Source organism: Pseudorasbora parva, chromosome 3 (genome assembly GCF_024679245.1).
Source record: "Pseudorasbora parva isolate DD20220531a chromosome 3, ASM2467924v1, whole genome shotgun sequence".
In the NCBI taxonomy this organism is placed as follows: domain Eukaryota; kingdom Metazoa; phylum Chordata; class Actinopteri; order Cypriniformes; family Gobionidae; genus Pseudorasbora; species Pseudorasbora parva.
In genome coordinates this window covers 39,878,960-39,906,878 of record NC_090174.1, presented here as the reverse complement: position 1 = coordinate 39,906,878, position 27,919 = coordinate 39,878,960, and the positions used below count along the sequence as shown (strand labels likewise).

The following is a 27,919-nucleotide window of genomic DNA, read 5'->3' as shown; positions in this document are numbered from 1 at the left end:
AAGGAATGCGGCTAGACTATAGCATGTGAGGATGCTGCAGGTGGCGAATCCTTTATAGCCTTTTCTCACAGCAGCTGGAACAATTAAATGTACAATTTTGACGGCGGATTGTAATCCAGAAAGGTCCAAATGACAATCATCAGTAAAAAATTGGATAATCACCTGTAGTCAAAAGCAAAAAGAATAGACTGTACAGGAAATTAAATCTACAGGTAATGCTAATACACACTAAATACACATTGTCAAACAATGCTGATGTTATTAACGCTAAAAATTTGAGAACAAAGTATAACAATAATAATGTGTTGAGGAGGTTTGGTGATGCCCAACCCACGAAAAAACATTAATTCTGCAAAAAACAGCAATTGCAGGTTTCAAACAGAGATAGCGACAAAGAGGTCAAACTTATGGACTGCAGATTTAAAAACAGAACATAAGATGCATTTACTTTTTCTTTTGTGTATTTTATAATGTTGTAAAGTCATATGTTTTATAAGATAGTAATATACACATTTTAATTCAATACAAATCTCTATATTAGTTTCCTTTCCGCATTCACACACTGTATATAAAATGTTACATTCAATTGAATTACATTCAAGAGTCCATATAAGTGGCCAGCCAAGACGTCATTTTAAATTTAGTCGTAATAAACAAATGTAAATGTGTGATAATGCTTATCATTGCGTATTATTAATGCATGTGATATTCAAGCATCACAGCAAGATGAACAGTTGTAAGCTCAAAATGGTGCAAACCTCTTAAATTCATATTATTTTGAACTTTAATGCCAAACCCACCTGTACTGTGAGTTAGTGAGTCAGATGAACATTTTGAGATGAAAGCAGCTGTCTACAAAGCCAGCCAGACTGATAAGCCAGACTGATAAAAACACATCCAAATGTCCTCAGCCTCCAGAGAGATTAAAGAAAAGAAACACAGTGTCCTTATGAGGATGATGGCGTTCTCTCTACATCCCCAGGAAGACTCTGAAGTAAAGACCTCTGGAACGTCTCCTCAGAAAATTCTGGAACAAGGAACTCCAGCAGCAGGTCAAAGATACAGTAAACCAAGTGCCTGCATATATATATATATATCAGATTCTTAACAAGGAAGGTCATTAAAGATAATCTGTTGTTGTTGTTGTAAGGATTCTGATATTGTGAATTTAGATTCTATTACCTGTTGATATTGGGGTCCTGTAAAGATTCCAGCACATGCTCCCACACTAGCCTGAATTTCCCAGAGCCAAGCATGTCTGTAATTAACTCTACAATTCACACAAAATATATCAAAATAAATACATTTTGTGTTAGTATGTACTGCTTGCAATGAAAATGTGTGTTTCACATAAATATGAAAACACACACCAAATGAACTTCAAACGTTTTAGATAAACCAGTTACAACGGTGGATACAACATGACTATTGTGTCAAATGTGTCTAAATTGGTACGAAGACAACCCAACTCAATAATTCTGAAGCAGCTCTAATGTCGTGGTATGAACTGACCTGGGAACAGCTGCATAAGGCACTGCAGGCATTGGAGTCTGGTCTTCTCTCTCTGCTCTGGGCTCCTCTCAGGACGTGGCACTGCAGGCAGCTCACCCCCGGGCCAAACTGCATCCTGGAGAACCCGCAGGTAGATTACCCAGCATGGGGCGCTGCTCAGGTGGCCTATGCCTACGTCTAGCCATCTGAGGTAGACGAGAAAGACAAGGAAATGGAGAACGGGCCATAGGTTTTTTTTAAGGTGTTATATTATTATGCTTTATATAAATTATAGTATTTTTTTAGCATTTAGTTTTTATTTTGGTTTAAACTCTTTGGGCCCTATAATATACCTGCCTGGCACGATATAGCACGGCAAGTGTTTTTTGCTAGTTTCAGCCGCCGCAGTTTTGATTTTCATGTTCTGTGCCACATTGTTTAAATCAAGCACATATTGTCAGTTCTGGCAGGTCATATTAGTCAAACTCACATCAGCGAGCTGTCAGCTGATCACGTCTGAAATATGATCACAGCATATACAGGGAGTGCAGAAATATTAGGAAAGTTGTATTTTTGAAGATTAATTTTATTATTGAACAACAACCATGTTCTCAATGAACACATAAAAACTCATTAATATCAAAGCTGAATATTTTTGGAAGTTTTAGTTTTAGCTATTTTAGGGGGATATCTGTGTGTGCATGTGACTATTACTGTGCATAATTATTAGGCAACTTAACAAAAAACAAATTTATACCCATTTCAATTATTTATTTTTACCAGTGAAACCAATACAACATCTCAACATTCACAAATATACATTTCTGACATTCAAAAACCAAACAAAAACAAATCAGTGACCAATATAGCCACCTTTCTTTGCAAGGACACTCAAAAGCCTGCCATCCATGGATTCTGTCAGTGTTTTGATCTGTTCACCATCAACATTGCGTGCAGCAGCAACCACAGCCTCCCAGACACTGTTCAGAGAGGTGTACTGTTTTCCCTCCTTGTAAATCGCACATTTGATGATGGACCACAGGCTCTCAATGGGGTTCAGATCAGGTTTACAAGGAGGCCATATCATTAGATTTTCTTCTTTTATACCCTTTTTTCCCAGCCACGCTGTGGAGTACTTGGACGCGTGTCATGGAGCATTGTCCTGCATGAAAATCATGTTTTTCTTGAAGGATGCAGACTTCTTCCTGTACCACTGCTTGAAGAAGGTGTCTTCCAGAAACTGGCAGTAGGACTGGGAGTTGAGCTTGACTCCATCCTCAACCCGAAAAGGCCCCACAAGCTCATCTTTGATGATACCAGCCCAAACCAGTACTCCACCTCCACCTTGCTGGCGTCTGAGTCGGACTGGAGCTCTCTGCCCTTTACCAATCCAGCCACGGGCCCATCCATCTGGCCCATCAAGATTCACTCTCATTTCATCAGTCCATAAAACCTAAGAAAAATCAGTCTTGAGATATTTCTTGGCCCAGTCTTGACGTTTCAGCTTGTGTCTTGTTCAGTGGTGGTTGACTTTCTGCCTTTCTTACCTTGGCCATGTCTCTGAGTATTGCACACCTTGTGCTTTTGGGCACTCCAGTGATGTTGCAGCTCTGAAATATGGCCAAACTGGTGGCAAGTGGCATCTTGGCAGCTGCACGCTTGACTTTTCTCAGTTCACGGGCAGTTATTTTGCACCTTGGTTTTTCCACACGCTTCTTGCGACCCTGTTGACTATTTTGAATGAAACGCTTGATTGTTCGATGATCACGCTTCAGAAGCTTGGCTATTTTAAGACTGTTGCATCCCCCTGCAATATATCTTACTATTTTTGACTTTTCTGAGCCTGTCAAGTCCTTCTTTTGACCCATTTTGCCAAAGGAAAGGAAGTTGCCTAATAATTATGCACACCTGATATAGGGTGTTGATGTCATTAGACCACACCCCTTCTCATTACAGAGATGCACATCACCTAATATGCTTAATTGGTAGTAGGCTTTCCAGCCTATACAGCTTGGAGTAAGACAACATGCATAACGAGGATGATAGGGTCAAAATACTCATTTGCCTAATAATTCTGCACTCCCTGTATATATATTGTGACAAGTGTCCCGAGCGCTCATCAGCGTCGCCCTGGAAACAAGGCAGTCACACCTGTACACGCTCATCACGGGCTGAGCCATCACACCTGCGGATCATCAGTGGGCGGCTTCATAAAGCCGACAAACGACCAGAGAGGTGAGAGATGTCTCCACAAGACTTGGCTAACTGGTGTCTCCGTTTACCCCATAGAGAGCAGCGTGTGACGGCCAGCCCCCCCACTATGGAAGAAGGAGCACGGACCCACATCACCGCGAGCACTAAAGAGGGAAAGAGACAGGAACACGCCGAGCATTGAGCACTCTTCACGCCGCACATTCACTTTATATATATATATATATATATATATATATATATATATGAGTGCGCCACGCTAACACCAGGCTATAATGTTTGCAAGACGGGACAGTAGGGGTTTTTAAGGGGTAATCTTTTTATTTCGTAAGAAGTTATGAAGATAATGTTGGAAACATAATGACAGACACAGTCTGGCTACACCCTCTCATCTTGACAGCGTTTGTCCAAGGCACTTTTTACTTCAACTGCTCCTAACAGAAGAATTTATTTTTCTGAAATGATTATAACACTTTAGAACAAATGAATAGTTTTTATAAAACCGCATAAATCCTGGTGGCCGTTGAGAGTTGCTATGGCAACCGCAAACTCATTCCAGCTGCTGGGGAGGACAACGTTGACATTTCTGAAGCAGCAGACAAACTGTGTGCACGTCACAAAATGATTCTGACTGAAAGTCAGCACACGTAAACCCCAGATCGGTTTAGATAACGTCTCACAAACAGTCCATTGAATCGTTCAACCTTTTAAACCTAGCGGCTTCATAGCTGCATCCATGTAAGCACGTCAAATTTGAGGTGGTAATTTGACAGTAGGCATACACACAGGTCCAAAGACTAATTTTTGCCCCCTACAGCGCAATTCGGCTAGGTATACATCTTTGCTAAAATATCAAAGTGGAAGTCATCATAGCTTGCATAGTATAGACCCAGCTCCCAAACCAACTTTGAGAATAGATTAACGGCAATATTTTTTTAATTGCCTGATAAGAATCTCACGTTAACGTCGATAGCGGCCCACCACTAATATATATATCCATCCTCAGTACTATCAGCAGCTATCACATTTCTCCAGAGCTCATTTGCCCTCCTCCATCCCTAGCTCCTCCTCTTGTCAGTCAAGATATGGTATTCTAATTCCCCTTAAATCCGACTAAATTCCTGAATTATTTTGTACATTTAATATCAACATTAATGATTCAGTTCTGTTTACCCTAAGGGGTTGTATTGCCTCGCCTTGCCAATCTAAACTATATTCTAATTGGCAATCAATCATATCTGACGAAAGTGATCCATGTCCTGTGTGCCCATGGCCGTGCTGGTCTGAAAACAAGGTGTGTTCAGGCACATTGTTGGCTCATTGGTAACTTGAGGCAACAGAAAACGACTATACCATTGACCAACTGAAACCTGGTTAAGTCAATAGGCAATATTTGTTTTGTTATTTAAATAGCTTGTTAGTAATATGCGCCTATAGGCGGGTCCACAACGCGCATACACTTTGCTTATTACACACCCAGGGACACCCAAAACAGACCCTGTCACAATGTAGAAAGGACCCAAAAGGGAAAGCTGTTTTCAGAAATGTATTAAACAGAAAGGACAAAATAGGCTGTCTGCTGGTTACCAGCAGTCTAGGCGGATGCAGATCAGGAGATGGAAACTAAAAGAGCCCAGACATCAAACAGGCGGGGTAGCCTAGTGCAGGGAGCTGCTGTCAGAGAGTGCATACTGGAAATGCGGAAACACACTCTTCACTTGGCAGACAAGGTGGTGCAGATGAGCAGACTTGTAGGCAGCAGATTACAGGAAGAAATCCTTGTCAGCCACACACACAAGGTGAAACAGAACTAGACGAGCAGACAATGACATGTCGTAAGTAGCAGACCTGAATGAACAAACAATAACACGACAAAGAGGAGAGAAAGAGCGTGAGAATTAAATAGAAAGGTGATCAGGACAAAGGAGGAACAGGTGTGAGATGCGCAGAGCACGACCGCTGATTAAGATACCAGACAGCTGAGAGAAGTCGTACGTGCAGTTCAGAGAAAGGAAACCGAGGAATCAAACCAAACTGCTGACACACCCATGACTCATTAAGTGGATTCGGACATGTCCTAAGTGCACTAGCACCATGTGCTTTCAGACCATGCGCTTAGATCGTTAAAAGAGGGCCCAATACGTCATTTGTGAGAAAATACTTCCCTGCCATTGATGACATTTTCATCTTTCTGGTTTTTCACTATTATATGGTAGGGGCTGTATTTACACAATTTCTAAAAGAGTACAGAATCTCCTAATCAAAACAAGAAAAAAGAAGCAGAAACAAAAATATCATTATGTAAACGGTATATAAATCAAAACTATCTAATGTTACTAAATTAAATGTAGACCCAGTATGAGCTGTAGGACTGTGCAAGCTTTGGGTGTGTTGATGGACTCTATCAACTCCATCTGTTTTGATCATCATTCCGAATCTAATCCAGATGTAGTAACAAAAACATGATTTTCTCAGCTTTTTGCTGAAAATGTTTTATTGTTGTTTTTTGAAACTTACCCATATTCAAGGGTTGGAATATAATATAATATAATAAATAGAATAGTTATGTGTAGATGTAGTCAGGCAATGAGAAGTCCAAGACATCCAAAACTAAACAGGTTTATTTTCACAAAGACTCAGAAAAGAATATACACAACGCTGGAGAACGGAAACTACATTGACACACTGCAATAAACACTTGATACTAACAAACATACAAGAACCGACAAAGAGTGAGGGGAGTGAGTCCAAACATAAAGGTGCGCTAATGATGAGGACCAGGTGCTGGGAATCCAGGGAGAGCGGGAGAGAAGATGAGGAAGTGAGTTGAGGTGTGAGACATGGGGGATCTTGGGAAATGGAGTCTGGGACCGGGAGTGACTGTGACATTACCTCCCCTTTCCGATAGGCACGTCCTCACGCCTAAGATATAACACCGGGGATGGGGGGTGGGCACCCCGGAGGACCTTCGGATCCTGGGGAGGCCATGGCGGGTCCGGAGCCTGGGGCGGCAATGGCGGGTCCGGAGCCTAGGCGGCCATGGCGGGACAGGAGCCTGAGGCGGCCATGGGAACAACAGGAGTACCAGGCTGGCGATTACCAGTACTTGACCTGGGCTAGAGTCCTGGGCTGGGCCGGGGCCTTTGATGATGCTGGAGCCCCACCCCTATGCTCCCCACCCACAGACCTATAGTGTCGTCGTCCCCCCCCCCCCCCCCCCCCCCCCCCCAAATTTGTTTTGCAATTTTAGGGTCTTGGCAGGGGGGCTCGAGGGCGGCTGGATGGGGTACTCATGGGAGTCTTTAGACGGCTCTGGGAAGCCGGGTGGCGGCGGCTGTGGGAAGCCGGGAGGCGGCAGCTCTGGGAAGCCGGGAGGAGGCGGCGGCTCTGGGAAGCCTGGAGCGGCCACTGGGCGGCCTGGGGAAGCCTCTGGGAGGCCTGGGGAAGGCTCTGGGAGGCCTGGGGAAGGCTCTGGGAGGCCTGGGAAGGCTCTGGAGGCAGAGGAGCGGGCTCTGGAGGCAGAGGAGCGGGCTATGGAGGCAGAGGAGCGAGCTCTTGAGGGAGCAGAGCGGGCGCTGTCCAGAAATCTATGAGCCAGCCCTCTTCTGGCTCTGGTGCGGTGCCGGCCATTGGGACTGGAGGCGCGGGCTTGCTGCTGGCCCTTCTCGGCCTCCGTGGTTTCCTGGACTGCGGGACTTCATTGGACGGTCCACTGGAGGGATGAGTGGAGGCACCTGGCTGCTGGCGAACTGGCCCGGCCGCGGATGTTGATGATGGGTTCGGACGAGGCACACATTCTTCGATTTCGTACGGGGAACCATTCAGAAACAAAACTAGATTGATAGTTTCAACTAAGGAATACGTACATGGAGCATCCATAGATAACCAAAACTAGACGGGTTTATTTTCACAAAGACTCAGAACAGAATATGCACAAAGCTGGAGAACGGAAACTACATTAACACACTACAATAAACACTTGATACAAACAAACATACAAGAACCGACAAAGAGTGAGTCCAAACATAAAGTGTGCGCTAATGATGAGGACCAGGTGCTGGGAATCCGGGGAGAGTGGGAGAGAAGATGAGGAAGTAAGTTCAGGTGTAAGACAGGGAGGATCTTGGGAAATGGAGTCCGGGACCGGGAGTGACTGTGACAAGAATAGAATAGAAAAAAAGCACAGGGTTTGTTATTTATTTTGACATATTACCTGTTCAGATATACAGTGGGTACGGAAAGTATTCAGACCTCCTTTTTTAAATTAATTTACACACAGCACCCCATATTGACAGAAAAACAGAGTTGTTGACATTTTTGCAGATTTATTAAAAAAGAAAAACTGAAATATCACAGTCCTAAGTATTCAGACCCTTTGCTGTGACAGCCATATATTTAACTCAGATGCTGTCCATTTCTTCTGAACATTCTTAAAATGATTCATTTGAGCTGTGTTTGATCATACTAATTGGACTTGATTAGGAAAGCCACACACCTGTATATATAAGAGTTTACAGCTCAGTGCATGTCAGAGCAAATGAGACTCATGATGTCAAAGGAACTGCCTGAAGAGCTCAGAGACAGAATTGTGGCAAGGCACAGATCTGGCCAAGGTTACAAAAAAACATTTCTGCTGCTGCACTTAAGAGCACTGTGGCCTCCATAATCCTTAAATGGAAGACATTTGGGACGACCAGAACCCTTCCAAGAGCTGGCGGTCCAGCCAAACTGAGCTATCAGGGGAGAAGAGCCTTAATGAGAGAGGTAAAGAAGAACCCAAAGATCACTGTGGCTGAGCTCCAGAGATGCAGTCGGGAGATGGGAGAAAGTTGTAGAAAGTCAACCATCACTGCAGCCCTCCACCAGCCGGGGCTTGATGGCAGAGTGGCCCGACAGAAGCCTCTCCTCGGTGTATGACACATGAAAGCCTGCATGGAGTTTTCAACAACAACAAAAAAAACCTAAAGGGCTCCAAGATGGTGAGAAATAACATTTTATCTGGTCTGATGAGACCAAGATAGAACTTTTTGGCCTTAATTCTAAGCGGTATGTGTGGAGAAAACCAGGCACTGCTCATCACTTGTCCAATACAGTCCCAACAGTAAAGCATGGTGGTGGCAGCATCATGCTGTGGGGGTGTTTTTCAGCTGCAGGGCTGCGGCCAAGTAGAGGGATTTCCTGGATGAATACCTTCTCCAGAGAGCTCAAGACCTCAAGCTGGGCCAAAGGTTCACTTTCCAACAAGACAATGACCCTAAGCACACAGCTAAAATAACAAAGGAGTGGCTTCACAACAACTCTGTGACTGTTCTTGAATGGCCCAGTCAAAGCCCTAACTTAAACCCAATTGAGCATCTCTGGAGAGACCTGAAAAGGTTGTCGACCAACATTTATCATCCAACCTGACAGAACTGGAGAGGGTCAGCAAGGAGGAATGGCAGAGGATCCCCAAATCCTTGTGTGAAAAACTTGTTGCATCTTTCCCAAAAAGACTCATAGCTGTATTAGATCAAAAGGTGCTTCTACCAAATACTGAGCAAAGGGTCTGAATAGGACCATGTGATATTTCAGTTTTTCTTTTAAAAATAATATAAAAAAAAAATTCTTCTTATAAATCTGCAAAAATGTCAACAATTCTGTGTTTTTCTGTCAATACGGGGTGCTGTGTGTACATTAATGAGAATTTTTTTTAACTTAAATGATTTTAGCAAATGGCTGCAATATAACAAACAGTAAAAAAATGTTTGTTAAGGACCAAAAGGACCATAAAACTTTTGTGAAAATGATCAAAAATGCTGTTGGTGGCTGGCAACTTTTTTTTTTTTTTCAAATGCTGGCACCTGGCAGGGAAAGTTTTAGCAATTTTGTTATGTGATTTTGCCATTTTTGGGGATTTCTAATTAGCTTTATTTTTTATTTTCTTCAGTTTTAGAGTAATATTAGTACTTAAAAATAAAATTTATTTCAGACAAGGCGACATTTCTCATCTCCCATTTCTCATCATCCACCAGTCAACCATAAATGACACTAATGAACCAGTTCATTTTAGTGGATCAAAAACAAGCAAGAGCAGTGTAGCCCAAAAGCAATGACTCTTATATGAGCTGGTTTATTTTAACGAATAGTTCAAAAAGAGAAGTTATATGATTAGCAGCATTAGCAGAGAGAGAGATTGTTTGTGTGTGATGTCAGCAAAATTGACAATGTAGCTGAAATACATTAACATGTATGGGAATTGAACCAAATCCAAGTGTAACCACAAATTTTAACATGATTTAAATATTTCACTTATGTTATGACATATGTTTTTCAAGTCAAAGTCTTTACAAAAACTTCAGCACCAACACACCAACTGTCTGAAAATGTGATAAATGTGTCTTGAATGTCAACTGCACTGGAACTATTCGTTGTCACTCAAGCTGGGCCCTGTCATCACCTCTATCTTTATCTCACTGTTAATTTCTTTGAAATCTCAAGGCTAATATTATGCACACTGTGCCATACCACTAAAAAGATCTGCACACTCTACGATCAGGCAAAGGAAACACAATAAACTCCACAAGTGCATGAGGAGCTCAGAAGTGGTGGGTCAGGAGGGGCCAGTGTTCTGCTAACAGCTGGCTGAACATATCTGTTTATTTTTCCATTTCTCTGCCGTGCCGTGCACATGTTCTCTGAGCTCTTTGCATGTCACCTGTGTGATTGACAATGGGGAGCTAAAACGGTCTCCAGGGTCGCATGCCTCGTCTCTAGAAATAGCACGCTGACACAGACGTACACACAAAAACATACTGTAGGAAATTGCAATTTTGAACTGAATTTGATAGATACACATTCCTTGAAAGCCTTTTTTGTGGAGTCGACCACACAAACACATGCCCTCAATGCCTCAAATAAACACACAGTTGTGCATGCATAGACACAGACTAAACAAACAGGCATGCTGCACAGTGGAGATAGTCAATGTCGAGACCTTTAAAAAACTTTTGAGTTAAATATGAGGAAACAATCGTTCATATGGAAGCTCATTTCCTACTTCTACTTCTCATTCCATTACATAAGGTTTATGTTATTGTTAGCTATATTAAACTAATGACATGGCTCTTGCAGATCAGCAAGTGAGTCATATAAAGACTCAGTAGCTGGTTTGACTCTGTGGACTGGATTTTCCTTACGGTTTCTAATAAAAATAAATCAGTCAATGCAGACCTCACACAGATATGAAGTGGTTAAATTTGAACATATTTATAATGCAGAACAAAAATGGTGAAATTTTAACACTTACAGCATTCTTTTCATTTCATTTCAAGGTTTTACTTTTTTCATTTTTTTCGTACTGTCCACCTTACTAACTTGAATTATAGCAAAATATGACACTGCATCATAAATGCACAGTTAAAATGCATAATTGTTTTCAAAAAATGATTTTGTAGACTACAAAATAAAGGTTTTGTAGTCTAAATCTGTGCCTGAATGCATAAAGAAACTGACAAATTGACTTCAACGGGACTTCATTTCCCAACGGTACAGTTCATTTGTTCCAAATAGAGCTATAAAGCCATGCAGTAGTCATGAAAAGTTGTTGTTGTTTTCCTTTTCAAACAGGTCAGCAAAGACACCCAATGTATGATATATTATGAAGTTTTAACAGGTCTTCTCATACATGGGAGAGTTATTGTATTTAAAGAGGGGGATCTAATGCTACTTAATACATTCTAACTTATTTACACTGTTAAAGAGTTGGATTCTGTTGACATAAGACAAAGTATTTCTGTGCCCAAATACGATTCAACTAAGTAGAACTTCATAAAGGGCAAAATTGCTTGTATTGCTATGTGTCAACCCGAGCAAGAGCAAGAGCAACGAGCTTTGTCTGAGTTACAGAAGCCGTAGGCAGCGTTGTCATTTTGTTTTTAGACCACAAAATCAACAATGTCCCAGCGTTAAGGAAACAATGGATGCAGTTTGTTTTTCCAGAGTAGCAACGGTGTTCTGCAAGTGTGTTTGTTTGTTCCTAGTCACGAGTCGAAACCGCTGGTGGTGAGTGAAACTGATTCAAATGTCTGTGTTCTGTTGGCAATAAGTGCATGTAATGAAAACAACACGAACACTTAGAAGTTATCCAGGGATAATGCCTTGATATGTTTTGTGTGTGCGTGTGTGTGTGCGCGTCTCTTTAGCTCCACCCACTGCACGCCTCCAAGTGCTCTGCTGTTTCTTGGAAAGAATCAGATACAGTGGATCTGTCTTTTATAAATATGATAAAAATAAAGACTTCTGAGATATATAGCATGCAATACTTCTCTATTCAAGATATTATGTACCCTTTAAGTGAAACAATATGAAGAATGTGCTTATTTATATTAAAATTATTGGTAAAAATCTGGTAATTTACAGGTAAATAAAATAACAAAACAAAACATTTGCAAAAAAAAAAAAAAAAAAAAAAATTATCAAAATAAAATGATATAAGCATTCTAGACAAATAAAAATGAAGCAGTGTTTAAGGCTTCAGGTCATTTTTACCCACAAGGGAAGGAATTGTTCGATTTTCTATCCTGAATGTATATATTCATAAATTAAACTATTACAGTATCACTATTACAACTTGTGGTATTTGTGGATGGACAGAATTTCTTCTAATACCGAACTGACAGTGTTTCTGCACTGAATCACTTTGAAGAACAAATTTTGAGACATGACATAACCTCTGTTAGACATCCAACAGCTCCAAATGATGATTATCCATATATTATTTCACAATGAGAAATACTGTACTTTCACACATGCTGCTAAATATGACATTCTGCATTACTCTCTCACATTCCCACATGTATTCTTTGTCCCAACCTCCTCTCGCTTAAAAAGAAATGCTTTATTGATTTTGATTCTTGTGAAACAGTCTTCTGCCAAGACATAAAAGAAAATATGGTGAGGCATTACTTCAGATAACTCAAAAACGTGTTGGGTTATACAACAATATGCTCTAGTACAAGTATAAAAAGAAAAATAATCAAATCTGATCCCTCGACAGACAGGTTTTTATCTAACAATCTCTGTGTGCATGCAAATAGACAGGGAAAGAAAGGGAAAGGGGAGAAGAAGAAAAAACAGGAACACATAGGTTCAAAAGAGAAGTTCTGTCCCAATCAATTGCTTCAAAACCATTGCACACACTACAGCGTCCTTACTGAAGTTTAACTCTACATTTGCAGTTAAGATTATTTTCTGATCCTTTCATACTAAAGAACTAGTGAGCTAACAGATTACGGAGAAAGTTAACGTATATGCCACACACACACACACACACACACATGTTGGTCTATGTGGTTTACAGGGACTCTCCATAGGCCTAATGGTTTTTATACTGTACAAACCGTATTTTCTATCCCCTTACACTGCCCCTGCCCCTAAACCTACCCATCACAGGAAACATTCTGCATTTTTACTTTCTCAAAAAAACATCATTTAGTATGTTTTTAAGGCCATTTGAATTATGAGGACATTTGATATGTCCTCATAAACCACCTTTATAGTGTAATACCAGTGTAATACCCATGTAGTTATACAAATTTGTGTCCTCATAAACCACATAAACAGGCTCACACACACACACACACACACAATACCGTTTAAAGTTTGTGGTCAGTAAGATTTTTAAAGAGAATACTTTTATTCAACAATAGTTTGCATTAAATTGATCAAAAGTGACATTATTACAAAAAAAAAAAAAACACTTCTATTTAAAAAAAAATGCTGCACTTTCTATTCATCAAGCACACAATTATGCAGCACAACTGTTTGCAACATTGATAAATGTTTCTTGAGCAGCAAATCAGCATATTAGATTAATGTCTATAGGATCAAATGGCAATGAAGACTGCAGTAATGGCTGCTGAAAATCCAGCTTTGCCATCATAAATAAATTTTCATCACAGGAAAACTAAATATATTAAAACTGAACACAATTATATATAACTTAAATTGTAATTATATTTCACAACATTAATTGCAGACTTGGTGACCATAAGGGACTTCTTTCTAACATTAAAATCTTACCAACATAAGATTTGTGCATAGGGCAATGGTATAAATGGATGGATGAATGCTGGATATTCGTCTCACACAATTCAGACAAACAAAGAAAAAACACAGTTCTATGGTCGGCTGTGTTATACCCTGTGCTGTGACTTCTCCACTGACTGAACAGTAACAACAGCTGACAGAGCCACTGATCTAATTAGATTTGATCACCTGTCAGACTGAATCTGCCTTTTTTTCAAATCACCTAACAAAATGTCAGATGTCCGAGAAAGAAAGAAAAAAAAAATGACAGCAGCCTGAAAATGGCAAATTCTAAGCTAAGCAAATGACTTATTTTATGAACAAAGGAAATAGTAGTTCAGGTACTCATCGATTACATTTACCACTTATGCTAAGACACTGCCCCCTTGTGGTAAAACTGGTGCAATGTGCTGATGTCAGCTTCATTATAAGTGCATATGAATGTCCTTGTTTCTGTCATTTTCAAACATGTCTCTTGACACCATCTTAAAAAAATAGGAAAATTAACAACTATAAGGCTAAGGAGCATCTAGTTTTTTTAGGGTAGGGTTTGAGTTTCATGTATTTATACTATTGCAGAATGATCAGCATCACACCACATGATGATCTTCATTTACTTGAGTATCTGTTGCTCTACTGGGAGCTGCTCATTTGACCTGGGATTTTACAGTTACTGTGTAAGTGAGTTCCTGCAGAAAGTCATCTACATCTGTTCAATATTTTTGCAGCAAATCTGGAAAATGTCTGCTTAGAAGGGTCAGCTAACAGTGGTCTATTAAGTGCAGAAATCCTACCATAATGAAGAAAGTGATCAAAAAAAGAATATATATAAAAAGAACTGTTTACAGAATGGCCAAATACAGATAGACAACTATTTAAGATGTATACTACAGGACATGCACACAATGTTCTCAGAATTAGATTTAATTAATTGGCATGATGCAACATGAAAACAGAAAACCAGAACAGATGATTTCCACATGCCATATCGAGCCAAGATGCTCTTGTGGTGACATGAGGTCTGATGCAGAAATATACAACCAACTGTGGTGTTTATGCCACCACATTTAATGGGCATCTCCAAATCCAGCAACTGGGCGAAACAGGATCTAGTCAGGACTGAAATCAAAAAGGCCAATGCATCCTAACCCAGTGACTTCATAGTAATGTCAGTATACACAGCAAGAACATTCCTGGCCAACATTTGGTTTGCATTTCCAGTGGGACATTTTATTCTCGGACAGCAGCACCCTGCTGACAAAAGACAAGCATTTTGTTTCCTGGTGTGCATTACATACTGGTGTTTATGTTAGTAAGTGCAAAAGTGTGGCCTGTGTTGGCATTTGTTTGCCGGCTGGTAAACTGCACATTGTGTTCTCCACAACATGTGGAATTTCAGCTAAAAGTGCAAGTCTTATTCTTTTGGGTTGATGCACTGGCTAAAACCACAAGGTTGAAAACCAGAAGGTTAACCAGAGTAATAAAATTAAAAATACATTATAGTTATTCTCATTGGGAGATACTATGAAGCCAAAATTGCAAGATATAAAATTAAACTTAGTGACAGATCTTTTCTTCTGCATTGTGACATATCTGACCGCAAAATAACGTTTAGACATTTTGATTACAAATTACAAGGTTAAATATACATAGATTAATCTTTCACAATAACACCACTAACATGTATTTAGAAAACAGGGTGAATATTTATTTTATGCCAACTTAAAGCAAGGCATTTATGCCACATTGCTTACATCACAATTATGTTTACTTACTTTTCAAATAAAGTATGTGTCTTCAATTTCTATCAATCCAGTAAGAGATCATTTTAGAGACAAGTGGAGACTATGATCAGTGGCTTTTTTTGTGTAACTGCTCTTCTACAATAAATTTTCAAAGCATGAAGTGTCACAGTGCACACCACACACATCGAGCACATGGAGATGGAAGCAAATGGACCAAGACCATTACATAAAAACCCTGTTTGTAGATGTTCCATCCCCAGTGATGCCAATACATGCTTTGAACCACAGAGAGACATAAGTTTCCAGACTCCTCTCCATCTAAGCACCACAGAAACTCCCCAATTCTGGAACAGCTAACAGAAAGCTTTCATGATTATTCTGCGGCAAGTTTATCCACTTGAACAAATAGCTGTTGAGGGACCAATGATTTAGCTTGAAACCAGACAGATAAGACACCCTCGCTAACAGTTTGAAAACGGTTGGCCAAATTAAACAAACACATTACTGGCAAATGGTGAAACTGGACTTCTCATATGATATATGTGAAGCTGAACAGACTGCTCTGAAACGCCCGTGAGCTGGCCTGAAGTGAGGATATATAAAACAGTTGTGGCTATTTTACAAGGCCAAGATGCTAACATAAAGACCAGACCGAAGAGGACCTCTCTCTCTCTTTTAGTTTCTACCCTTTATCTAATCCCAGTTAAAATCCCTCAAGGTAATGCTCCTAAAACGACTGTTAGAGAAAATGACGAGCCTTACTGTATGTCTGGCCAACCTTGTCTTGGCTTTCAAGAGACAGGATGGAGAGAGAAGGTCAGTGAGGCTTGAATATTTGTTGCCTGTTTCCATATTATTAGAAATTTCCGGAACTCCAGGTCCCAACGACATGCTGTGCTGAAGTTTGTACTTAAGAGTCAAATGTTTACCAGATGGAGTCTGGAGTGATTGAAGACATGAGGGCCTCACGTGTCCTGTAGCAAAACTAGACATTTTACACTTTATGGAAAGAACTTAATATAAATTAAAATAACTGGGGCTAAAACTGAAACTGTACCCTTTAGCTCTGAGGTACGAAGCCCCTGAAGGGACATGAAGAAACTCAGAGCGCAAAAAGGTTTTGCGAATGAACGCAGAGTTTCTTGGGGAACGCAAAACTTGTAAGAACACAAAATCATTGACTTTTTTTCCCTTTCATCTCATATGTGCTCATTCAGCAACAAATGCAAGACTTTTTCAAATAAATATAGTTAAACATTTCTGCATCGGACTCGCATAAGTGCAAATGATGCCCAATGTGATGTCCGTAGCATGATTAGCATGTATACACACACGCAAAAAGAATTCAGAATGCTATTATATTCAAATCATGTCAGTACATCAATGTGTGCATGAAATGAAGCACAGTTTGAAAATGCACAGGTTGCAATCATAAAGAAACCTGGAGATCTTGATAGAACCATGACCTCATCCTTTCAAATATTGAATTACTTATAACCTGTCAATCAATCCGAGCAAATAACCTTAAAGGAATAGTTCACCCTAAAATAAAAATTGTCATCTTTTACTCTCCCTCAACTTGTTTAAAACCTGTACGGGTTTCTTTCTTCTGCTGAACACAAAAGAAGATATTTTAAAGAATGTCGGTAACCACAGATGATCGTCCCAACTGACTTCCATAGTGGGAAAAAATATATTCAGGAAAAACATATTCAAAATATCTTCTTTTCAGCAGAAGAAAGAAACTCTGAGGGAGAGTAAATGACATTATTTTCATTTTAGGGTGAACTATTCCTTCAACTCTGCATCAACACTTCATCTAAAACCTAACTACCCCTCTCTCCAAATCTAGCATCAGAACATTCTACGCACCACTTTTACAGGAAATATTCCTTTAAAACTGCAGTAATCCTAATTATACCTCACATCATTTATTGTACTGACCCCAAACCACATGAACTCCCCAACTTGGCTGGAAAAAAACATGCCGGAGTAATGGCACATGGAATAGTTAAGCCGATGTCATGCATAGAAAATAGCTTTAGATTCAGCTGACATAAGGTGCTGATTTTAGCCACACTAATTAACACCTGTCCTGTTCTGGTGATGTCATACAGACAAGGGCAGCATCAACTGTCACATCATTTAACAGACATAAGGCCCATCCTAATATAACCTTCCAGAAAAACAACTTTGGCTTGTGTGTATCGCGTTTTAGTGAGGGCGAGGCCAAAATCTAGCCTAACTTTATCCCAAACCTAAATACGGCAATGTGAGAAACACATGCTCAAAGTGACCAGACGAGGCCTTCTGCATTATGAAGGAGAATTGCAGACACATGGCCTACTTGTGTTTAATGAAGCATGAAATCTGTGCATATATAGTTTACAAATGCAAACCAAGAGATGGTTAGCTAATCTGCATCTAAAATTAATGTTCTTAGTGTTTTCTGCGTCTGTTTGAGATCATTACATTTACAATTTATGTATCTGGCAGACACTTTTAACCAAAGTGACCTACAGTATATTGCATTCAATGGCAGAGGTGCCCCTGCCTGTGCACAGAGGACACACACTACATTCCTTGACATCAACAGCATTTAAGTATGAATTCTGTAGCATCATTTCTAAATCATAGTCAGTAATCATGCATGTCAACATTTTTTGAGAAATGTGAGCAACTTTTCCCTTGCCATGTTCGTTTTTTATAAAATTCAAAGTCAAAATAATCATGTTTCGTGACCGTCTCTCATGTAACAATGCATTCGGCTGCTAGTCCAGGGGTGAGTAACTCTGGCCCCCAAGATCCATTTTTTTGCAGTGCCAACCCTAAAGGAGATCTTCAGAAATCTAAGTCCAGGTGAGTTTGATCAGGGAGGGCCAGGATCTCGAGGGCCAGATTTGCCCTACCCATTATGAAAAGTAGTGATTCGATTAGCATTTAGTGAACTGGAGTGAGCTGAATGAACAAAGGAACCATCTACACAGAATTATTTTTTGCTTCCGAAAACACAAGATGCAGTACAACAAAATGGAAAAACAAGCCATGTCCGAGATTCATCTTTAAAAGTTGAAATGCTTGAAACACCTTTTTTTTTTAAAACAGCACTCATGCGCAAGTCGCTAAAAAAGCAGTGAAAGACAACGCAATGGTCAAGGACATCCCTCTAGTACATTTTTATGCATGCCAGTGGGCAAGTTTCAACAAAACTGGAATAACATTTGCTTCTGGCTATAGTATTTACTCATAAATATATGACAAAATAAATTTTGATGCACATGTCTTACATAAATTATGCATAATAACCCTTTACAAACCACATAAAGGCATGCAAATACCTTAAACTGTGTTGTTTTATTAAATAAAGTACTGGCATGTTTTATTTTGTGCATTTTCATTCTGTTAACATTTCATGTCCAAGCCAGATAATAACTTAATAATTTCCCAATCTAATGTTAATGTGGTTTTCTTGCATTGTCAGATTTCGATAATTAACTCATTTTTGATAGTAAGAATCAGTGTTTTGTTGTAAATATACTGACTGACTCTGTGTTGTCATTCATAGTATCATTAAACAGAGAAAAAAAGTATTACAAACTAAAAATTCAAGTAATAAAAGAAATCAGTGATAACACCTATGTTAAACTTTATTCTTTGAATAAAAACCCCTTCTCTGGCTACTCAAAAAATGCAAAAAACCTTTTGATCCACTGTAGCTAAAGTGCTGGTGGAAAATCAAGGCCTGCAGAAAGCATTGACGGAAGATATTCACTGTGCGTGCAACAAATATTAGTGCTGGCATGAGGAGTGATGTACTCTGGGGGAAATGACAGAACATGCTGTAAAAATGCTGTAATCCTCATGAGGAAGACATAAGCTCACAGGAAGTGTGAAAACACCCTCATGCATTGTTATGATTCTTCCATTTGGAGTAACAAAGGCCAGCAAATTCAACAGGTGATCAGATAATACAGATTCCCAACTGGCAGTGTTACATGTCTATTCTCACTGGGCCATAGATTTGCAAAGGGTTTTAAAGTCATCAATTCATCACACACATCACTGAACTATTTGTGTACTTTGTTATGCATGTGTAGACCAGATAATGATCAGTTACCCTGTTGAGATTGTTGCCTTATCTACAATAAATAACGATCATTAAACTAAAGGACTCATTAATCTTGGGACCATACGGCAAACCAGACACAGTTTCCTGTGAGGTCTTTTCACAATGTGCTATTTTTTTGCCATCACTTCTTTAACTGCTTATGACAGCTTACATATGTCTGGCCCACACAAATGACGCAAGGCTCTTGAACCAGATGCAATCCTGTTGAATAGCTCGCTGGCCAGTTATCAGCCCTGCTGCGTCCAATCACCCTCCTGTGCTTAGGCCCTCTATTACTTCTAATTGGGTGGAGCACAGCACATGCATGAGAAGCTCTGCTTTCCATGCGTCTAAGATTTTTTTCGCTTAAAGACTGATGGGGACTTATTTATTTTTATTTTATTTTATTTATTTATTAGGGACAGTGTGTGTTAATGAACAGACATGATTATACATGAATGTAAACACACCAGATTGTAGCAAAAGGCTAGTTTCCATCCATTGTCCCAGGGGCTGGGGTCACAGAGGGCCACTGCATAATCAAACATTATTGCATATCCTTAAACTACACGGTCAACATTATTGCACACACCTCACATTACATACTACTCACATTACACAACTCACAATAATACACAAACCACTCGTTACATTACACTCATAACTCATTATTATAGTACAAATCGTAATTATTGCGCAATCACATATGCACAGTCAGGATAATACCAAAATTCAAATAATATACAATTTCTATGCATACACACACACACACACACACACACACACACACACACACACACACACACACAATCAGCCCATACATGCAGTTATGTTCTAATAAAAAGTTTAAATGGAAATGTAGATTGCTACTAAAAATTAGTGTAAGTTTGGTTTAACCAGAATTGATTCTTCATCTGAGCTTTAAAAGAATCATAAGTAGAACTTTCTCTCAAAGCTAATGGAAGGCTCTTCCACAGATTCCCACCATGAACAGACAACAGTCTGTCCAAAGGTGGTGCGTCTGTGTGGTATTACCAGGTCACCTCTAGTAGTAGCTCACGTGATCCTTTCTGAACCATCTTTATATTTAATAAAATCATTCAATTGTGGTGGTGCGAGGGAGTGTAGGACCTTGTAGATCAGACAAGCTCTTTTAAGGTTAATCATGTTATTAAGATCCAATAATCTATGCTTTTTCAAGATATTACAGTCAGTGATGGTAAGAATTTCTTTTTTTTAATAAAGATTGGCAAGCAAGAGACCAACTGGTCATACATACTTATGCAGAAGAATGAATGGACAACCATTAATGTTCCCCTTAAAGTTCATTTTTGTATATACTTAAATGCTTTGTGTGATTTCAAACATACTTTGTATATAACCCAGCAGTTGCCTAGAAAAGACATAATACAGAATATCATCTAAGGTGACCACATTGCTGCTTTTAACAGAAAAGTCTCCACAGCCAGCATGATGGAATAATACTCAGGTTTCTAATGATTTTGCTTTGGGTCAAAAACAAACTCTAATGTGCTTAAATGCACATATTATTCAAAGGTAACAATGAACATCATGGCCAGCAAAGTGATTACTGGATAATTGGTGGTTTGAAAGTTGTTTACATACACACAGGGTAGATAATAAAAGATACACCACGAAAATGACCATTAAAATTCCCTTAATTACTTAGACCTAAAATAAGAGTTGTCAAACCTGTACTCACCTTTCAATAAAAGTGCCGAAGAGCAGTCTAATTGTTTTCTGGATGTTTTCTGTACACAGCCAGCTCCACTGGTCCTTCATCAGCAAACACAAGATATTCAGAGCGATATCTGCCAGGGCAGTGTCTACGTCAGCACAAACACACAGAAGTTTGTTTGAAACATCCAAATTTGACAGTGAAAAGGTAGGGTTAGATTTTAGATTTTATCAGATAAAGGCTTTGATCTCATAAAATAATTAAAGCTACTTCTAATTCTCAATCAGTATGTAATTCATCATCATTATACTGCCCTCTCCTGTCTGATTGGGTGTACAACATTCCTTATGATTATCTTTTAAATTAAAGTAAATTTTCACCTTACCCTACACAATTCTAATGTGCATTTGAGAATAAAGTAGAAAAGTTGTTAAGTTCTGCTTTTAAAGTTGACTTAGCCTACCTGCTCCTCTTCCTCTCTTTTCTACAGGTCTCTGCTCTCTCATGTGTCTTCCTCCCGCAAAATGACTCCTGCCACCATCATCCATCAGCTTCTCCTGTTCCTGCAGAAACCCCTCCAAATCTGACAGCGAGAAACCTCGAAGAACCTACAGAAAGAGACGAAGCACGTAACAACCACTCTCTGCTGAATATCCAACGCTCCTCCATGGAGATCGCCAAGAGCGCCAAATTCCTTGGTGTCCACTTTGTGGAGAACCTCAGCTGGTCTTTAAACACCAGCTCCAGGGTGAAGAAAGCCCAGCAGCATCTTAACTTTATACAAAGGTAAAGAAAACCCTCTCCCACCCATCCTCACAGCACTTTACAGAGGGACTATTGAGAGCATTCAGAGCAGCTGCATCACTGTCTGATTTGGAAATTGCACCATCTCAGATCCCAAGACCCTGCTGGAGATATTAAAGACAGTAATCGCAAAGGACCCCTCATCTTCACCCGCCTAGCGTCTGGCAGAAGGTACAGAAGCATTCGGGCCATCACGGTCAGATTGTTTGAAACTTTCTTCCTTCAAGCCATCTGAATATTCCGCTCCATGTGACTGGCCTGACAGATACATTCACAGCCACAGCCTTGTCTACTCAGGAATGCACACATGCACTTCATGTAGTCTGCGTAAAATGTTCAACTCTTTTTCTAGCTCTTAACTAATTTGTAGTCCTGCGTCCGGTGTTTGTCTAAAGTAACATCATGGTCCTGTAGGAACACAGTTTCCTTTCACTGACTTTCCTTTTCACTTTTGTTTTGCTAAAATTAAAGCATGGAAACCAAATCCATGAAGTTTACTATGCACTGTTCTTGAGCTAATCTGAAGGCCACAAAAGGTTTGGAGGGCTGTAGCAATTGACTCTGATTTTACATGGCCTACCACTTTGTGGCTGTTGTTCTCAATTGCTTCCACTTATTTATAATAACACTAACATTTATTTAGGAATAAATAATTTAGGAATACTTAGTAGTGAGGAAATTTCATGAATGCACAGGTGGCAACCTATTACAGTCCCATGCCACACGCTTGAATTCACTGAGCTCCTGAGAGCGACCCATTCTTTTCTTACACAAATGTTTGTAGAAGCAGTCTGCATGTTTAGGTGCTTGATTTTATAGGCCTGTGCCCAAGGAAGTGATTGGAACACCTGAATTCAATGATTTGGTGGGGTGCCCCAATACTTTTGGCAATATAGTGTATGTAACAAGGACACTGTAAAATAAAGTGTTACCAGAAAAATATTTGTGACGTAAAGTAATTAAGGGCGGTTATAATAATGATTTACAACTAATCTCATGGTTTTCTTTTTCAGTGAATGCCTTAAAATATTAATTTGCTTTTTAAAGAAAATCCAGGAAATTGTGGAATAAAGTAAAAAATTTAAGGGTTGATGTAGATTAAAGGTTGACACAACCCGACTTTTCCCAGATTTTCGACCTGATTTGCAGTCTAGTAGCTGAAGGTCTGCAGATTTCGGCCAGTCGGAGTTGACAGATTTCACAGAAATTTGCGTAGTGTATGATGCACAGACTCCGTTATTAGCTTCAGACTATGAATCCATCATGTTCAATATTTTGAGACGTGTATTGCTTTCATTTGTCATGCTTCTCCTAGCAACGAGGTGTAGGTTTCTGTGTGAGTTTGTTGTGTTCAGAATGACCTGAAAGTCTGGTAATGTGTGATCACCATTAATTTAGTGTATTATGCCCAGTTTTCCTCTGTAACCATTTACAAAGCCAGGTGTATGACGTCTAGTGTTTTAAAATCTGATTTCTACAAAGTTATGTAGTGTATACCAGCCTTAATAGGTACTGATGGGGCTATGGGGGTACATAAGACAAAAAAGGTTGAGAAATAATGCAATAAGTAAAAACCCTGTCATACTCAAAATAACACACCAATATTTTATATTTGTATATCTGCATGTTGCACGGACAGAATGTGAACAACTTTTTATGTGTCATTCTATATGATATGAAGGACTCACTGAGCAGCGTTCACTGAAAGAGTATGTCACTTTAGGCTGCAGGCTTGGGATATTAAGAGTAGGAGCTATTTTGCTGGAGAATCTCAGACGAGGCCTGAAATATGAAAGGAGAGTTTGTGGAATTAAAAACAAGAGGAATATTAAACTTGCATGTATGACATATGTTATCTAAGTCTCATATATTCTCACTTTCTTTGTGGGTCACCTTCCTCTGTGGGGCTCTGAGGCTCTTGGCGTGGAAACGCAGTCTTCAGAGTATCCACTATGTTCTCAACCATCTGTTTATATGGAAAACATATACAGACAGAAATGCCACAATGAAAGCTAAAAAGAAAGAGAAAGAAGTCTTTTCTAAACATTAATATATTACATAATGTAATAACATTAATATAATGTGACCTTGTCTATGCGCGAACTTGACGTCTTCTTCTGGAAAGCTGCTGTGGCATCAGTGTTGAGGGCAAGGAACTCGTGCACCTCCTCACTGTTAGCTGCCTCTGGGATAGTGCACAGTTTCTGCAGGAGTCGAATAAGGTGTGAGAGAGACAAAGTCCAAGGTTTTGCATAAATGTCACGTTTCATCTGCCTGTAAAGATTTATTAGTGAAGGGAAATCTCTTACCCTGAGGAATAATTCCAGTTGGTTTCTCCTGGCTTCCACTTTGTCTGTGTCCAGGTTGCTGAAGGGAAGGTCTGGGAAGAGTTTCTTTGGACCTTTGACATCTTAAATGCGTGCACATATTTTAATAAGGACCAAAGTCGAGATGATGCACCGACCGAATTGCTAACATGATATCTTTAGTTAGGAATATTAATAGTTATAGTTACATCTCAGCACCGCATTTATAAAGGTTAAAAAGTTCACATTAACAAAAAAAATAGTATTGCCCCCGGTGACAACCTAAAATAATTTTTTGTACAATTTCTACCAATGTACACTATCATTCAAAACTTTGAGGTTGGCAAGATTTTTATGTTTTTGAAGGAAGTATCTTATGCTCACCAAAGTTGAATTTATGTGATCAGAAATACAGAAAAGCAGTAATATTGAGACATATAATCACAATTTAAAATAACTTTCTATATATATTTAAAATGCATTTTATTTTTGTAATGGCAAAGCTGAATTTACATCTGCAATTATTCCAGTCTTTAGTGTCAAATTATCCTTTTAAAGGTCTAATTCTAATCTGGTGATTGTTTTTGTTGTTAAAAAAAATGATGCATCAATGTCAAATACAGTTGAGCTGCTTAATATTCATGGAAACATTTTTGTTGGATTCTTTTATGAATAGAAATAAAAAGCAGCTTTTTAAATATTTTGTAACAATCTAAAGGTCTTCCCTGTCACTTTTGATCAATGTAATGCATCCTTGCTAAATAAAATTATTAATTTCTTTAAATAAAATATCTTACTGACCCCAAACTTCTAAACAGTATAATATATATTATGCATAAGATTTTTCTAATTAGGTCTGGGAATATGTGAATAATAATATGTGAATCAAATACATTTTAAATGTCTTACTTTTGATCACTTTCTTGAGATCAGGCTTTTCCTCCAAACGGGTCTGCAGATTGAGGAACTCAGTGTAGCGCCGGTTCACCATATATGTCATAGGCTGATCAGAGCTATCTGAATCTGAAGCAGTTTCAAACTACAAACATACAACACAATGAATCATCTCTGAATTAGAAAAACGGTTGAAGAATCATTATTCCAAACAATTCCAAAACAAAATGTAAAAAAAAAGTCTGTCTGTATTTAACGTGACATGTTTTGTGCATCTTTTTAAATCTCACCTTTACAGTGTAAAGAGTATATGGATGAGTGCTGTTGCTTCTTTGCTCTTTGGCTGTTATTGTCCCAATGATTTGCAAGTTCTGAATAGATACCGGTCTCCCTAGATTCCCCGAGTTTTCAAAATCTAACGAGTCCAGGCCAAGGCTTCTGGGAATGGAGTTTGATGTGTTAGTCAGTGGTTGGACAGGGGATTCTTCCACTGTATTCTCCAGTGATGAAGGAGGCTCTGAAATGATCATGTTTTGCCTGAAACATTTCCCCAAATAACCTAATGTCTCTTCCTCTAGACAAACCAGCCCACAAAAATCTGATGGAGAGATGCAGTCACAGAAGTCCTCAGCGTCTGAGTCAGTTCGTTTCAAAGACTCACTAGATATCTGCCTCTCATTCGAAGAGGGGGATTCCAGGTCGCAGTCTGTGTGTCTATACAGGCGGCTAGTGCGGTACGGAGATCTAAGAAGATCAGCTGTATTTTGGGCCAATCTTTCTGGAAAAAGTATCCCAGAACTTTTTCTCCGGTGTACGTTTTCATCAGAGGACCACTGACTCTGAAAACTTGTTTCAGAGGAATCATGGTGGGGGGCTGTGGATATAGACCAAGCTGTCTGCATGCTGGAGGTTTCAGGACAGTTGAAATTAACCGGGGAGTGATGATCCCAGAAGCTGCTATTGGATTCATCCAGGTCTGCTGAAGGTGTTTTCTGTGGACTTGTTTCTTCTTTGGCAGTGGACTGAGTGAACACATCTACAATGGTCTGGTTTAACCAATCTGGACTGGATATTCTTGCCACGAGGGGCAAAAGAACATTGCATGTGAGGAGCTCTCCCACCATGTAGCGGCCTGTTCTTGTTTCCAAGTGAGATTTTGGAATAAGGACATGCATGAGGAGATCTACCAGAGCTCTGGAGTAGCAGAGCTGGTTAGCTGGGCCAGTCAGGGCAGGGTGAGGCAAATCAGCTCTACTGTACAACCTCCATAGTTTTTGTGAGTTTGAAAGCGACTGGTCGGACTCTTCTTGCAGTGTTCGTTGGAGTTCCCTGGCTTGGCTGAAGCTCTGCAGATGGCATCCGCAAAGCTCAAGAACCCTCTGGGCCAGAGCTCTCCGGTCCACCTGCCTTGCCCTCCTTTTCAGTTCAGCGGCTGCCTCCAGCATAACGTCCCTTACCTCCCATTCAAACTCATCCCCTCCTTTAGAAACAGAACTGCTGTACCAGGACGACACAAAGTCCCGTACAGCCTTGTCAACAGCACTTTGAATCTCCCAGTCTAGTCTTTGTTCACTCTCTGAGGCAGTGTGAACTTGAGGGGACTCACCCAGGGGCAGGAAGTGCTCCAAATGAAGGAGACTGTTGGCATCTAAAGCGACACGAGATCCCAGCCATCCACCCAGCACTACCAACAGACTGGTGAAGATGCACAGCAGCCACACATTCACCAGAAGATGAAACAGAACTAACCATGTAATCAGAAGTACAACTCCAAGAATGCTTCTCTGCCCTAGTGACTCGGAGAGACTCCATGGATTTGAATGGGCATCACCTGGCATTTTACTTAGGCAAGTTGAGACTCTTAAATAGGAAAGGGATAGACAGACTGTCAAATAAATAAATAATAGTAATTAGATTAAAAATAATAGAGAAAATAAACTGATACAAAGTTAAAGCAAAAGAAAATAACGTCTCAACACTATCGTTCGTGTTCAGGCAAACATGTTGTGGCAGATAAACTTTGTCCGCTTTCTTTATCATTAGCAGTTAAAGCAGATAAACTCACAAAAAACATTAATAACATAAAAACTCACTGTTTCAGAGAGGCTGTGTGCAGACTGAGCAGGCCCACAAATATTTATTATTCAACTAAGTTATATCCGTGACCACATAACTCATCGCCAGGTAGATGTGCCCAGTAGATGTCTATGAAATGATCAGTATAGCAATATTATCATTAATATGGAGTTTGCCTTGCATGTCGTTGCTTTCGACGCTTGCAGTCGGTAATCTACTTCACTGTAATTAGATTAACATCTAACAAGCTGTCCATCTCAGACTACTTCAGTTCAATAGATAAAACGCGACTGAATGGCGTCCTCTTACTGCAGCAGTTGTGAATTTCAACAACAAAAAACTTAAAGACTGGAATTGTCCAGAAAAAAGAAAAGAAAAAAAGAAAGAAATGGGGGAAAAGGACCAGTTTGTCTTGATATTGTTTTCTATTCTCCATTACAATTAACAGTATTTGGCTATTTCAAAAATAAAAATAAAATAAATGATTAGATAATTCAAAATGTTATGAATAAATATTGGA

At 39.6% G+C, this 27,919-nt stretch overlaps 1 protein-coding gene across 2 annotated transcripts; it reads right to left on the bottom strand.

Moving 5' to 3' along the window:
* On the bottom strand, positions 1-27,646 carry snx19a (sorting nexin 19a). 2 transcript variants are annotated; one of them, XM_067438822.1, is made up of 12 exons: positions 27,417-27,646; positions 25,614-27,183; positions 25,339-25,468; positions 24,433-24,533; positions 24,211-24,327; positions 24,001-24,089; positions 23,812-23,905; positions 21,783-21,927; positions 21,344-21,467; positions 1,513-1,697; positions 1,183-1,270; positions 1-1,077 (listed from the first exon to the last, which is right to left on the bottom strand). In XM_067438822.1, the coding sequence occupies exons 2-12, from the start codon at positions 27,159-27,161 to the stop codon at positions 948-950; spliced, it is 2,751 nt and encodes a 916-aa protein (XP_067294923.1). In that variant the 5' UTR covers positions 27,162-27,183; positions 27,417-27,646; the 3' UTR covers positions 1-947. The 2 variants fall into 2 exon arrangements, with proteins under 2 accessions (XP_067294923.1, XP_067294922.1); XM_067438821.1 differs by having other exon boundaries at positions 25,614-27,646.
* Positions 27,647-27,919: the final 273 nt, after the last annotated feature.